Here is a 16791-nt window from a genome sequence, read left to right as displayed (position 1 = left end):
TATGAACATTTTGTTGGGACGTGTTAACACAAAAAGTCACCTGAATAATTATCTATCTATGGGAAGAAGAAGTATATATGATACATAAATTATGTGATTGCTTTAAATCAGTTTTACTTTCTACGGAAACTGTCAGTCAGCTAGAGTAACATAATTCTAAGGATGGTTTAAATACTTCACTTTTAGAAGAAACCACAAAATAACCAACGACCAAGAGAAAAATTTCCCAACATGTGTTATAAAATAACTAAATCCGCTCTAAATATATACAGTTGCTACAAAAAAATTTCTTCTAGTCTTGAAAATATGACTCGTTTCTGCAATAGTTTTCCCCTGAAAAATGGAATTTGTAAGACTCTCTTCTCTTTTTCATCTATATCGTCGAAAAAGTCTCTTTAATTTGTTCAGTTTCGAATACAGAACTGACATATCAAAGATTCACGGTGGAGATAAGCTAGTTCCTCAGGTTCCGTCTATAGAATCTGGTGGGCTCAAAATGCTCAGTCTTCATCAAGCGTCTATGAAATAGAAGAACTGAAAGGTATAAAACGAGATTAGGGCAAAAAAGGTTTATCACAAAGACCTGGAGAAGACTATCTAGAGACATTTTACCCTGTATGTAATCTATGTACTTGAATTAAGAAAACTATAAATAATCTATAACTTCTCGGTTTAAACTGAAAACATATTGCATTCTTTCTATTATGTAGAAGAACGGAAATGGTTTACTTTTTATATAAAAAATGGTATAGGGACCTTTCGTAGCAAAAGGACGACGACCTTTCAAGATCGTAGGGGGGAAAAGGGAAATGACATCTTGGGGATCGACTTGCAGGCAATATGACAAGCAAAACTGATCTGACTAGATTCCAACTTAGTGCATACATGACCATGGCAACTCAAACTTAAAAAAACAAAGTTTACTTTTTTCATAAATGTACTTAACTTCTTTAAAATGCACAATGAGATTAGTTAGACAGGTCATTAATCATTCAATCGCTCAACTATATAAACATGTAGTTAGATGCATCTAAGGTATCACATTTGATTTGAACCTTCACATACTAGCTTGAAGAAGAATTTAGCAAAGCAAGATTAATAACAATTAACTGAATATGGCAAGTCTTAAGTTATGGGTTTGTCTTATCTTGCTTCTACTCGAGTTCTCGGGGAATCAATGCCGGCCACTGGTTGCGGAAGAGAGGCCTTCGGATTCAGGGAACATAAGAAAGATTATGAGGGAACTTCTCAAAAGATCAGAAGAGCTGAAGGTGAGATCAAAAGGCGACAAAACGATCCTAGGCAATACCCTTGATTCAAAGCGGCTCAGCCCTGGTGGACCGGACCCAAGACATCACTAAAAAGACGTGTAACTTTTTAACTTTTCGGTGAGGTTTAATTCAAATTTGTAACGTCGGCACAGGGCATAAGGGTTATTTGGCGTAACTCTAAGGTTACTATCTTGTTAACGTTGAGGTCATAATCTTGAAGTATGGTCATAATCATGCGAACTAGATAATGTGGTTGTTTTTCCTTAATTAATGGGGTTTCTTTTGTGCGTACCAAAATTATGAGAAATTGGCATTTATCTTTTTTTTTCTTTTTTACCGTGGCCACGAAAATATTAGTATTTCGTTGAACTTATCCACAATTCAAATAGGAAAATAAACACGGTTAAAAATAAGCTGACCAATTAAGATTGATTTCCACTGAACGCGTATTAAACCATTGCAATGATGTTTTTATTCGACACTGAATTCTGAGCTTAACGTGTGTTTAAGTTAGAAATCGAATTTTCCAAAGTATTATCAATCGCTACACTTCTAACCCATTTCTCTGATATTCTAATTGAATAATTCCGAAGATACTTTTAAAGCGAGGCTTTGATCATCAAAGAAAGTAAACTAATGGTTAGACCATATATTATAAATAATTTTTGGTGAGAAGTACGTACTCATATAATATATAATGGAATACAAAAATCAACCTATTCGAATAATCCCACTACTATATTTGCATAGATGTGCCATATATGTCACGACAAAATTCGCAATCAGTCGAAAGTGGATGTTAACACATATGATTATCTCATAAAGTACACATGCACTGCACGCATGCATTAGACAACGATGTGTCTCCAAATATTTTTTGTATCTAAGAAAATTTGCGTACCATTTCGCTCAATGTAGAACTCGGTCGAGGGAATTTCGGAACTTATCTTTTATCCTCGTCTTTTAACTGTCCCATGACTACCGGGAACAAGAGATCAATTAAAATTAAGTCAATAAGAAAATCCTATATAATTGAACATAGAAAATATTTTAGTGTATGTCTTCTGGATACGTAATATTCTAACGAGAATCGGATAAGATTAATACATGATGACTAAGACATGCATGTTTGTAGGATCACCGTTGTGTTGTCATCTGAGTTTGAATATGTCAGTATATTATTAAAAAGGAAAAAAAAAACTGTTTTAAGGAGGGTTTATGTAAACTTAAATGATACAAAAATTGCCTAATTGATGAAATACTCTTAATAAAGTAAAATGGTTCAGAATTCTTAATTAGGACTTATTTGGGCACATGCATAAATGATAAATGGTCTTTACGACCAAAATACAAAATTAATGATTCTTAAGGGCATTTACTTATATTGCAGAACCTCAAAATTAAAATTCTTAGATTTTTTGATATGTTGGATTATTGATAGATGATATGGTATCCAAAATAAACCCTGACCTAATACGAATGGTAATATATGTTTCGGTTTGGGGTTATATTTATGCTTTAATAGGACGTATCTTTTTTCTTTTTCAAGAAATTTGGTTTTAATAATATTTTCTCTGTTAATTTCATTTTTTAGTTCTGACATTACAAACTGAATCCATTTAAATAATTTTAAGATATGGTTTGAGTTTCTGATCGACTGAGCAGTTTTTATTATTTCTGTTCTTTTTGTATTAGGTCATCTCCTTTAACTTGACTGAAACGACGGATTAACACAATAGGTCAAGGGAAAGCACACATGACAAAAACCTTTGCTGCTTGGTAATGCTTACCAACTCGAATGGCATTAATTTGTATACTCGTGTTTGACTAATTTAATTTTGTCTTATATGGCATAATGCATTATATTTGTTAAATCATTCTCGAGGTTTACCACCGGTTTGTAACTGAATATAAATCAACACGTATGGTTAATGCGTTTTTTAGATAAACTTACCTAAAAAAGGAATATAAAAAAAAATGTTGTCTTATCTAATTACTGCAATTTGAACTTTAGTTCAGAAACTCCATAAGAAAAGTATAATAGGAACAAATTATACGAACTACTGAAGAATTATGCTTACTACAGTTAAAAACAAAGAGAAGCCTTCTTCAGAAATCCAAGAATCCCTGGTTCGTTCAAAGTTGCTCCAATCTTTTGTAGCTTATCAACCTTTCCCACCCCATCATCCCACCTCTCCCACCTCTGACCTCTCCTACTCCCACTTTCCCCCCTTTCATATATTTCATCTCTCTAGAAAAACTCTCCTATGCAAAATGGTCCTTTTACTGCCACTTAAACGCATTATGTCACTCAAACATGAGGAAAAAAGACTAAAGAAATTTGAGGAAGAATCGTTGAAAGAATAATCCATAGTTACCATCACCGAATCCGGACAACCCCAAGATCCAAATTGTTATCTTTTTTGAAGAGAAGAAGTTCATACAGAATTTATTGGAGGTTATTTATTTGGTAAGTATACGTCGTGCTAGTTTGGTCACATAATATTGTTCTAAACCATAAATGGACAAGAGAGCACTTAGATATTCAAGTTTCTCTTATTATTATTTTTTGTAATAACTAAGAAGTTCTGAACCGAATTCATACATTTTTTCATACTCGAAACCAGAACAAATTATATGGTCTCGTCAGACAACTAAGCTTTTGCTTGAGATATTAATTACTAGTTGAACTATTAGTTCTTGGCACTCAAGTTCAGATCTCCAATAAGAACAATAATGATTGTTAGAGGTCTTCATCTGGAAAAAGAAAATCTTGAGAAGCATCTCTCTCGTATGTTGGTATATGTATAACACGTACTTTAATATAGTCATGTATTCATTCCTCTATGAGCTCATCTTCGAAGTATACTTTTTGACCTGATGACACTAGACAGATTATATTATGAGTTTGGCTTAGTTAGACAGGCCCTATAAATTGAAGACTATACAAGGAAACTTACCGATGATAGCCCATGTTAAAATTCAACCGACTTTATCAACGTCCAATAGAGAGGGGATATAGTTAACGTGTCCCTCTTGAGGTTGATTTGAATTCCTTCAACAAGCTCATACTTCAAAAGAATTTGGCCATGTATTGAGAAACTGCCTTGAGATATCACAAATCCTTCTCCACCCTTAGTTTCTCATGCTCTTCCTCAGACCATACATATTTAGACATATTACAATTGTACAAAAGATTCTATTTATTACAAATACTAAGGCATTTTGTAGAATTTTTTAAGAAAAAAAAATATTTTGAGTTTAAATGGTTATGACGGTCAGAATAAACAAATCAATAAACAGTTTAATCATTCTATTTTTAGGACGGATAACAAACCGCTGCAAACCAACTTTATTTGTATATAAAAACTGTCTGTAGTTGGTCTACAGCGGGTTTTTTTTTTTTAGATCAGATGTGGACCATAATTGATGAATGGTGAATAAAAATAGGTTCAATCCCTCAACGGTTTTGTCCACTTCAGCCACTGCAAGCCTAAACCATTCGATCCGTTAGTAAATACGTACACGTAGGGTTAGAAACACCATTTGCATCATTTTTCTCTTGCTGGATAGCCTTACCAACTTTTAATACATATGAGTATTATTTCTATTTAATTAATGTTTATAGTTCTTGCTAGCAATTCACAAAGAAGACATTTCTTGTATAGATATTAACTCAAAGATGAACAGTATGTAAGAGTGTAAATTCGGTTCTGGAAGATGCGACTTATTTAAGGAAACCTAAGTGATTCTATATATAGGTAAAATTAGAAGAATAAGAAGATAAGATATAATGAAAAATAGTGACGAATAAAATAAGGTACGTACGTATTCCGACCTAATCACATCAATATCATACATAATATATCCATGCAACTAATTAACTCCATCCACTACTTGGTAAACTATTGACATGGCCACTATATCTTGATCAAACTAATAGTGAGAATGGTTTCAACGAAGGTTAAAAGGCTGATTAAAACTAATGAGTGGGAACTAGATATATTATGCATATTATTCGTAGGTATCTTAACTAATTCAGTGGCCACTACATATAGTATTATATTTCTTTATCCTTAACTTTTTCTATATCTGTAAATAGATTCACTTAAGCTTCTTCTTTCATCATCTCTTCACAGTCAAACTAGTCTACTCCCCCAACCCCCAACTACTAATCTTTCTAAAATTCATTTGGTTTAAGATTCCTCAATATGGCTTCTAAAGCGTTATTGTTATTTGTTGTAGTCATATTTCTGTTGGTAATTGGAATGGAAGGGAGGATACTTTGGGATAATTCAAAGAGTAAAGATAGTGAGAGCAACGATCTTTTGCGACGGTTAGGGTAAAATGTTTCTGAACTAAAGCGTATTGGTCAGGAGCTTTCAGTCCGAAATGAAGTGGATAGGTTTTCTCCAGGAGGACCTGATCCTCAACATCACTCTTATCCTTTCTCGTCAAAACCCTAATTTGACCAGAGTCCTCATGTTGCACCAGAGTTTGTGTTGTACCCTGCATGTATAATATTTTATTTATAATTACTAGTTTACGTCAATTATTGTCGACTTCCGAAGTCAGTGTGATATTTGAAATCATATAAGCTGCAAGATGGAGGGTCTCCTGAAGTGTACTTGTAATAAACCAAATCTTGTTTCTCCTCGATGATACTGGTCAACTTGTGGAATCAAAGCAAGGAATCCAGAAACTGGCAGTGGAGTACTTTCAAAAGCTTCTCAACGATCAAAACAACGTAAATCCTCCATCTGTGGCAGAACTCGCGGTATTGATTCCCCAACGCTGCTCTGCATCCGCGCTTCAAATCCTCTCTCGCCCTATAATTCCCGTTGAAATAAAAGAGGCGTTTTTTGCTCTTCCGAGAAATAAAGCTCCAGGGTCTAACGGATATTGTGCTGAGTTCTTTACCTTTCATTGGGATACTGTTGGTCCTGACATGATTGCTGCAGTTCAAGAATTTTTCACCACTGGTCGTTTGTTAAAGCAGTGGAACTCCACAGTGCTCTCTCCCATCCCAAAAACGCCAAATGCAGATTCAATGTCCCAGTTCCGGCCCATTGCTTGCTGTAACTCGATCTACAAGGTGGTTTCCAAGTTGCTAACCAATAGACTAAAGGCAGTTCTACCGGATCTAATTGCTAACTCGCAGTCAGCTTTCATCCCGGGCCGGTTGCTGGTTGAAAATGTGCTCCTAGCCACTGAACTGGTCCAAGGATATAACCACAAGAACATATCTGAAAGAGATATGCTCAAAGTAGACCTGAGGAAGTCTTTCGACTCAGTTAACTGGGAATTCATCATCAACGTCCTCAAGGCTATGGGTTTTCCTCCATGTTTTGTAGCCATGATCAGTGAATGTATCACAACTCCCTTGTTCTCTGTATCGGTAATTGGTGAGTCTTGCGGATACTTCAAAAGTACTAAAGGACTAAGGCAAGGAGATTCAATATCTCCATACCTATTCACAATAGCAATGGAAGTGTTCACTATCATGCTCAACAATAGTTATAACAACAATCTTGTTGGCCATCATCCCACGGGAGTCACCCCCCAGGTATCTCAGCTAGCCTTCGCCGATGAAATAATGATCTTTTTTGATGGTAGCAGCAGGTCTATGGAGAGTATCACAAAAGTTCTGCATGATTTCGCTCTTATCTCTGGCCTGACCATGAATAAGGACAAAACCGATCTTTTTCTAGCTGGAGTGAACCTGAATGAAACCTTCTGGTGGTCTTCACTTGGCTTCAATCTAGGTTCACTTCCAATACGGTACCTTGGCTTACCGCTCATGCATAGGAAACTTTGGATCTCAGAGTATAGACCTCTGCTTGACAACATATCAGCAAAATTCTCCTCCTGGACGGTTCATGCTCTCTCCTATGCTGGTAGAAAGGAATTGATCTCTTCAGTTATCTATGGGATCTACAACTTCTGGGCCTCTGCCTTTATCCTCCCAAAAGGTTGTATCAAGAGTATTGAAAGCCTATGCTGAAGATTTCTTTGGGGGAGGTGATATCACAAAAAAAACGCAAGCAAAGGTATCTTGGAATAGTCTATGTCTACCAAAAGAGGAAGGATGACTCGGGTTTCGGTGCTTTACTCAATGGAACAAAACACTTTGCTTGAACCTGATCTGGAGACTTCTCACTGCTAGGGACTCACTTTGGGCAGATTGGTTGAGAAATAACAAAATTAAGGACGGATGTTTCTGGCAGCTTGAGATAAAGCAACAAAGCTCCTTGACTTGGAAGACCTTACTTCAGCTTCGTCCTTATGCAATGCAGTTCCTGAGATGCAAAGTTGGAAATGGGCAGCGAGCCAACTTCTGGTTCGACTGGTGGACTCCATTTGGACCACTAATCAAACTGCTAGGAGATACTGGACCTGCACAAACAGGTATCACACTATTTTCGACAGTAGCTCAAGCATGCTCCTCCACAGGATGGTCAATCTGCTCAGCACGATCACCTCAAGCAGAACTCCTGCAAATCCACCTGACAACAATCCCCTCCCATCTATTTCGACAAAAGCTGACTTGTTTCTCTGGAAGACGGAAGACGAAGAATCCGAAAAAATCAGTGAAAGTAAAACATGGGAAGTACTTAGACGAAAACAGGAATCTCTCGCCTGGACAAATCATGTCTGGTACAAGGGTTATATACCACGACACACTTTCATGCTGTGGATCACTCATCTCAATAGGCTCCCAACTAAAGTAAGGCTAGCAAACTGGGGTTTCGATATTGTGACTACTTGTTGTCTCTGCGGTCTTGAGCCAGAAACACGGGACCATCTTTTCCTACATTGCGGCTACAGCGAGGCATTATGGTCAGAGGTTACTAGGAGGTTAGGATACTCTCCTTTCGTTTTTCACACTTGGACTGCTTTCTCGACCTGGTTGGACATTGATGATGCCACATCCCCAAAAACCCTCTGTCTTCTTGTAGCACAGGCTCTCATCTACTCCATTTGGATTGAAAGAAACAACATGTATCACAATAACACCATCACTCCAGCACATATCCTACTCAAAGCTCTTGACTGGCAAGTATGGGATGCCATCCTCACTAAGGCCCATCGAAAGAACTTTCGAAGATTATTGCTAGTGTGGCTCAGAACCATTTAGGTGACTTTAAAGTTGGTTTTCCATTATAGATATCCCATGTTTTTATTTTTTTGGGCAAGGATTATCTCAAGTTTCAAGCTATTGTAAACATTACAATCCGATTTTCTTAAATGAAAATTCACATATTTACAAACAAAAAAAAAAAAAAAAAAAAAAAAAAAAAATTTAATGACTGGAACCGATATTTTATTTTATGCTTTACGCGAACGACCAACTCAGTATATTTAGGCATGCATGCTATAATAGAATTAATTATACGTTTTTTTTTGTTTCCACAGCTCTTATATATCTTTACCATTATATTACCCAAACAATACTTTAACCACGGAAATAAAACAAAATAATAGTTATATGAAATAATAAGTATCATATTCATACAACGTTTAAAAAGTTGGTTAACCACCATAGAACGATTAGTCATCCTCTAAGCTCAGCAACAAAAAATTGACATTGTATTCAATAGTATCAAGTTATCCTATTTTTGAGCACAAAGCAGTCTGACATCTTCAAGTTTGATGTCTTTAACGCCAACAATATCCAGAGGCAGACCATCAACCAGATATAGTATACATACCTTGCCCATAATTACATGCAACATAGTTTCGTTTAATGTTATATGTTGTGGTGTTGAATGAGGCCTATAGCTGAGTATCGAAGAGTCCATCGAGCTAAAACTATGTGCTGAATTATATGTGCCTCCCATCTTATATTGTAATGTAACTCAGTTTGTTGCTTTGATACTAGTTACGTTATTAGGTGTTAAACTCAAAATCCCACTCACCCAAAATATATAAACAATACAAAATGTGAGAACTACATCCACTTCCTCTGTTCTGGATTTCACCTTTATCAACTGGATTGTTAATAAAAAAACATTTTCTATTGTCAGCTTTACAACATTAGATACAAAACAAATAAAATATAAGCTATAAGAACATGAAAAAACGAATGCATATATATTCAAAATATCTAAAATACTCTTACTGGACACTCTTAATGAACACTCTTAATTATATTTTATGCTCGATCCTCTGCTTGCAAAACAACTCACTCCCAAAATAATGGTTTTAGACATGAGTTTTATGAAAGTTATCGACTTGTAAAATTTAGTTATGGAGTGAAGGGGATAAAATCTTTAAAAGTGTAGAAAATATAGTTTTTGTTGGAGTCGATTTTTATTCTATTAATGAGTCTAAAGTTTAGTTACTAGGTTAGGTTGGATGGCCGGTCAAGGCAGATTTGAATGGACAATTTAGAATCAATCTAATTAAGAAAACTAATCATCCATGGCTCATGGTTAGTCTAAGGAAGGTTGAAACAGTCTGTTGAGAACAAAACATTATCGTGTGCGTTTGATTGTTTGAATATGACATGCTAATTAGAACATTTAAGAATATGATGCGAATATAATTGTTGATGATTGACGTTTGAGGTAGTAGTTATGAAAGTAATATGTGAAGTGATATTATGTGTGCCGTGCGTGTGATGGACTGAACCTGATAGGATTCGGCTATCCGATCATGTGGTGGATCAATATCGATAGTCATGATAGGTCTTGATTATCCGGTTATAGGAACATTGAGACGGACACACGTGATCGGTAATTTGATGGTGAAAATATCAGATAGACGGTCTTGATTCGATTGGATCATTCGATTGGAGTTTAAGATGGATCATAACCAAGATTAGGTCATAGGTCGTGAGGAATCAGAATGGACTATTTCGATAGGACCCTGTTTTCCAAACGTATGTTATCAGGATATACTATTGTTGGGGTTATGTCATCCGATTACTATGTTGGGGTTATGTCATCCTATTACTATGTAGACTGTGTGTTCATTGGATATTGATTGGCTTATGTGAGAGAATGATGTTGAAGAAAGATCTGACATGTAACGAACATGACATTGTGTGATTGATAGAACTGGTTTATTGGATGATTATCGTGTTAGTATTGGACTGATCATTTTCACTAGATAATTGTTACGTATAATTCTTTAAGTGATCTAGGTAAAAATTGTGTTAGTATTCGAAACACTCGAAATCATCATGGATTTAATAAATTTAGATTTAGGTAACCGTTGATAATAGTGTCGTAGGCTTTAAGACGTTTAATCAAACAAATAATCAAATTTTTAATAAAGTATGGAATTTTTTTCCTCGTGTTTAACTGTTTTGAAATATTGGAGTGTTTTCAAAGTCTTAAACCGACCAGATTTAATTTTACTTTTAGGTTGGAGTGTTTCACATCATGAGATCAAACAGCAGTTTTTGTGATGTTAATCCGCTGTACGGTTTTATCCTGAATCACCGGACTGTACATTTTGTATATGTGGGCATTCATCACTTGCCTAATAAATCTGGTTTAGTACTCACATGGTTAGCGTTCCAAAGGCTATATTATAATTGGAGGAAAGCAACCTGCAGGTCCATCTCATCTCATCACTTCTCCTCGACAATTCTTGGTTTGGTTCAAGAATTTTAAATTAACTTCTTTTAATTTATTTATTTCAAATTAGACGGAAAACTACAAGAAGTAAAAGTCACAAGTCTTTTTTATTTTTCTAAACTTCTCTCTGAGTTCTTATTGATCAATGAATTTAACTTTCATATTTAAAAAGGATTTGAATTAATGCACTATACAATACAACAAGAAAAAGCTTGCGTCATCGAATTTTATCTTTTCTAAAGTAATACCAACTCTAAATCAGTTTACCTTTTAAGAATAGCATTTTTAATTATTAGTCTCACATGAAGATTATGATGTTGATAAAGAAAAAGAAAAATGACGTCAAAGAAAGCATGTAAATGGGACGGTGACCTTCGAAAACCTAAATACATGAACCGTGGCGAATTGTTTGGAACTATAGTGTGGTGGTCACGTAAAAGAAATCCACTTTGCATAGTTAGCTCTGATGCTCTTTGTTTCCAATTATATATTGCTATCACTTTTTAATATGTAATGAAAATATATACTAATACTATGTTGGTAAAAGAATTGTAGTTAAATCACATATTATTTTATTGTGGTATCTATACCATAGGGCGATATCAACAGAAAATATATTTTAAAGAAGTTCAAGAGGTAATAGGATTGGGTTATAGTCAATACGGATAAATTATTAGAAGTTAACCGGCCGAGCCATAATATAATCGAATATATAGAATTTTGGTTTTAAACTTCTTGGTATATTATTAAAAAAAAAAGTGTAGTATCCATGCATGATATTTTTTGAAAAATTGATCGTCGGTACAAAACGTTATGTATTTGGACTTCTGAAAAATAGTCGTGTACAGCCAAATTTAAAAAAAAAAAAAAAAAACTGATGTGTTTATATATAATTGCTAGTGCAAAAGAAATGATGACGGACTAGTACATAAACAAGCTAGTTAACAATGATTCGTTGTCACTTGATAAATGTTAAAGTATTTTACTTGATAAACCGATTGCGATCTAGAAAGATGTTAGAATTGAAATATATGAATAATAAGTGACGAATCAAGAAATTATTTTTACCAGAATCGTAAAATAAACATTTTTTCACATAAATTATAGTGTATAATATATTTTGAACTAACACACAAAATGATGTCGTTTTTAGTCAATCCAATACCACATAGAAACTATGAGTCATCTGATTTAGCACCGTTAAACTTCGACTTAACACCATTCGAACAATTGTTAAAACTAACTACATTTTATATAATTCAAATAGTATATTTAAATTTTAACACAATTCAGATTATTATTTGTAGAATAATGAAATATAGATATAAAAAACTTTTGACGAATAGTTGTTATTGGTTTTGGCCGTTTTCCTAAATGTACTAGAGCCGAGCGTGAGTAAACAATGTTGGAGATAGTTTTTCTACATTTTGAAATAACTTATGTTTTTGCTTTCAACCATAAAACTATAAAACTCTGCTGATGCGTAATAATGTGCAAAAAGGGACTCGTAATATCTATAAATGGACAATGTCAGATTTGACATTCGGCAGGGAGGTAATGCTAATGTTAAAAAAAAAAAGATATATGTTGATACTACTAGCATTCTTAAATTATTTTTAACTTACGAAATTAAGCAACAAATCAAGATTTTTAAAGATAAAACTTTAATTTCCTTGATATATATATATATATATATTTTACTTTTGTCAACAAAATCAATATATATATATATATATATATATTTAATTATTTTCTAATGTAGGTAAAGAATGTGCACAAGAAACAAAGTATTCCAAATAAATACATGATGACTGTATATACTTATTTTATGTATATACTAATGTGCACAACAAACAAATTATTCCAAATAAGTACATGGTGACTGGATACTTTTTCAAATATAGTGTTTCTTTGTTATGTTTTCCGTTTTTAATTCAATAGGTTTTTTAGCTTTAAGTATGAGTAGACTTTGTCGACTAAGGATATATCTATAAGAAATTAAATATGAAAATAATATCTAACTAACAATACCTTATACCTAGATTCTTAATAATGCGTGTTGAACAAAATAAAAAGATTCTTAATAATGCATGTTGAACCCAAAAAAAAAGGATAAAAAGAAGTCTAATGCGTCCATTATTATATAGATTTTTATCATATACAAGCGTACGTCAATTTTGTTTTTCCTTTTCTTTTCTTAAATATAAGCGTCGATCGATTCTAGTCATTAACGACGATATTAAGAAGTGAACCTTCAGTATGATATCAAAATGGTTGTCCCATGAAAGGCTCAAAGGGTCGATAGGAATGTATAGAATATACACATGCATGTGCCAATTAACTGAATAGTCACTATTTAAATGATAATTGTTTCTTCTTCTTTTATTTTTTTTGTCAAAGTTCACTACACTTATTATTCTTTTCGGGTGTATCACACCTATGCATGATACAATGCACAAAAAGAAAAGGTTTATGGTATTAGTGGTCAAAATGATGACATCCACGGTTCGACATGATGTATTCTTTAGAAATAAGTAATGGTGATCTTATCTCTCTTTTGCTCATTCGCAAACACAATGCTCAACAGTTTTTATCTCGTCTGGCCACCATCTTTTGTTGATGGAGCCTCACCGGCGATTTGTCTTTATGTGTCCAACGTTTGCTATTGAGACAAATCTTCTATACATTTTCCCTAAACTCTATATCCAATCAGCTACAAAACGCTGCAAAATCTAAGATTTATATATTGATTTTCAAAATAAGACAGTCACTTATTATATATGCAATGAAATATAGTTTTTCTTTTCGCAATTGTAATCTAAAATAGTATCTCAGAGATGTGTACTAATCCATTACAATCAGCTAAAACAAAAAAAAAAATCTTATGAATCTTCTTATAATATAAATTTTTATAGAATAATGTAAAGATCATTTCAATCATGGGTGGACACAAAATGAACATCATATTAATTATATTTTTGTTCCGCTCCATTTTTTAAGATCAATGATTTTCTTAATTGTACATGCTTCATACACCGAGTATTTATCAATTGTTCAGATATCTTTTTCAATCTAGGTATTCTATGATGATTTTTTAAATAAAATTATAATCAAATTTGATAAAATAGATTGCAATATTATACTTATAGTAAGAACAATATTACCATATTAAATAAAATGTTAGCAAAGTATTAAAAGGGACATCCCAATAGTTTGAAATGATCCAGTTCATAGTTATGTCGAAAATAGTAAAAATATTTAAGGCAACGTAAATCCAAAAAGTTTTAATTATTATGGGCTGTCTTCATTGTAATTCTATTCCGATAATGTTTATCATCCTTCTTGGATAACTAAACAATTTTATAATGATCTTATTAGATTATTAATTCAATTAGGGACTTGCGCGGGTTGCGATATCCCCTTTATAATAAAACGGAAGTACACAACATTATTTTGTAGACTATATAATTTTAATAAGTTGGTTACAAATATGTTATACATTAATGATAGATTAATTGATTACAAATAGGTTATACCGAAAAATCTTAAAGAGAATATTCTAAAGAATCATATCATCTAACTTATCATATTAATTTCCTTTATTAAATTATCCATCAAATAAAATCATTTGATATCTAACTTAACATATTAATTTGTTAATTATTATTATACTTCACCTTTCATTTTTATATATGAGTCTATTTTGTGAAACAAATAAATTATCATATTATTTATTATAATTAAAAATAGTTTTATTTTCGGATATACCACAAGTTGAATTTTTAAAAACAAATATAAATTGTTCAATCTATAAAATATTCAAGTTTTAGTAATATTATTCTTTAGAAATAATACCTATTGAATTAAAAAATTTACTGGGTGACAGGTCAAAATTTGAATATTTAAATTTAAATTTACAAAATTATGTCTTATATTGACTTTCAAGTCATGATGTAGAGTATACATTGTTGGAATAACTTCACATATATAATCTAATACAACATATTAAAATTTTATTTTAAAATAGAAAATATACAAAATTTTGAATAAAATAAAATTTAACCAGTGTTCTAGCACGGGTACTTATTTAGAATCATTAACAATATAAAACTTACAAAATATGTGTCTTTTTTCAAACCATCATATTTAGCATATGATTTTATTGCATAATGTTTTATCCAAAAAAACTTTTAAAAACAATCACATAAATTAAATTTTATATAAAAATTACAATATAAATAAAATGAATTTCAATCCTTGCTCTAGCAAGGGTCATAATCTAGTTGGTTAATATAATTGGAAGTGCAACATATTTTTATTTTTTATCATACTACAACTCTATGAGTAAATTAACAAAGTAACGTCGACGAAATAAACTGGATCTTACTAACTTGCAAATTATGCATTTAGCATCATTTTGAAGGGTTGTATCTGCTAGGTTGAGCCCATGCATAAGCCTTAAGAATGGTAATTTGGCCCGATGAACTTAATTTATTCCAAAGTTTATTTCTTACCCAAATATTCATCTTCCTTTTTAAAATGAGTATGTATATTTTAACTGACTTTTAGTTTTTAGTTAAAAAGAAAAATATCATCAAAACCTTTCGTTTAAAAAGAAAACATATTCCGAATATTTTGCTAATGCCATTTTGTATGGATTTTAATTTTCATACTAAATTATCAAAAACATAACTTTGAATGAAACTCTCTCAAAATAAATAGATATATTCCTTTTTCACCTGTCCTGGTAAAAACTAATCAAGTTTGTGAGTAACAAAGTTGCAATGGAAAACAGTGTATCGTCGGAAATTAAAGAAAGCGTTTTATAAACGATTCTTAAGCCATTTATAGAACATCGTGTCATCAAGTGACTTGTCCTAGAATAGTTTGCAACATATTGCGGTATTAAGGAACGGCCAGGTCGCATCGGTATGTGTTGCGCAATGCCCTATCAAAAGTTTCCACTCGTGATGTTTGTCAACCCAAAAATCAAAACTTTCTTGGAATTACATGTATGTCAGAAAGTTTTATTGTCGGCTTAAAGTCGTGACGATGAGCAAAGATGAGACCAAAAGTGACTCGATAACTATTCAGGTTCAATAATTTTTCCCATAAAAGAATGTGTTTGTATAGTGGGTTGGTCTTGTCAGTTGAGGTTGTAGGGGCCAAAACTTAAGAACGTTTGAGATATTGATACACTTATCCAGTTGTGATGGTACGATGGTATAATGTGTCAATGAACCGATTAATGTGTCGATGAACCGATTAAAATCTACTACTTATCCCAAATAAATGAAAGTATATATATGCACGAACGGTCGTATCACTAAGTGCAACCTTATCTAATTGCAATTATATCATTTAATATGGCAAATGTTTAACAATCTTTGAAACACGGAATAGCTCTAGACTAGACTCAATGTATCCGGCGGAGACACATCGCCGGTCGGGGTCCCATTAATCGTCACAGCAGAAAAGACAAGATTTAAGATAGAATTTTGAAAAGGCAAAAAGAAAACATGAAGTGTGCACGTGGCCACTAGAGTTTGCCGCCTGAATGAATCTGTCTTCTTTGGGCCACATGAACATCACTTTAAAGAGAGAGTTTAACCGTTAGTTTGACGCCATCTGAATTGACTTACGTGGACGCACCCAACAAAACACAAACTCCATGACTTTGATCCATCAATGAAACTTGCCTTTGTTTAAAAATATATATATATATTAAGTATCTAATATTAATTGGAGTTCGAGAGGGAGAGAGCGATGTGAGTATATATGGCGCCGTCATTGCACGATGTAACGTATCTTCTTAATTTATTATGGCTTTATCCTTCTTTCTTTTTAATTTAGTTTCCGATATCGGAACTTCACCAAAACCATAAGCATCGGAAGAAATTTGTTATGTATTTTTCTATTAATTAGAAACTAAG

At 33.0% G+C, this 16791-nt stretch overlaps 1 protein-coding gene and 2 pseudogenes across 1 annotated transcript; all 3 read left to right on the top strand.

The window, feature by feature from the left end:
* Nucleotides 1-1064: 1064 nt before the first annotated feature.
* On the top strand, nt 1065-1418 carry LOC109125601 (CLAVATA3/ESR (CLE)-related protein 4 pseudogene; annotated as a pseudogene).
* Nucleotides 1419-5482: 4064 nt separating this feature from the next.
* LOC109125647 (CLAVATA3/ESR (CLE)-related protein 7 pseudogene) lies at nt 5483-5737 on the top strand (annotated as a pseudogene).
* Nucleotides 5738-7575: 1838 nt separating this feature from the next.
* On the top strand, nt 7576-8409 carry LOC147940890 (uncharacterized). The gene has a single exon (XM_087458306.1). It carries the CDS (start codon nt 7576-7578, stop codon nt 8407-8409), a length of 834 nt encoding a protein of 277 aa, XP_087314432.1.
* The last annotated feature ends 8382 nt before the right edge of the window (nt 8410-16791 follow it).

Source organism: Camelina sativa, chromosome 7 (genome assembly GCF_030686135.1).
Source record: "Camelina sativa cultivar CO46 ecotype springtype chromosome 7, ASM3068613v1".
NCBI classification, from domain to species: domain Eukaryota; kingdom Viridiplantae; phylum Streptophyta; class Magnoliopsida; order Brassicales; family Brassicaceae; genus Camelina; species Camelina sativa.
Note: the sequence above shows the minus strand (reverse complement) of the source record. Positions and strands in the feature narration are given on the sequence as shown.

Coding starts and splice junctions, on each gene's coding strand:
- LOC147940890 (XM_087458306.1), top strand. CDS start 7,576: ATGCAAAGTTGGAAATGGGCAGCGAGCCAACTTCTGGTTCGACTGGTG.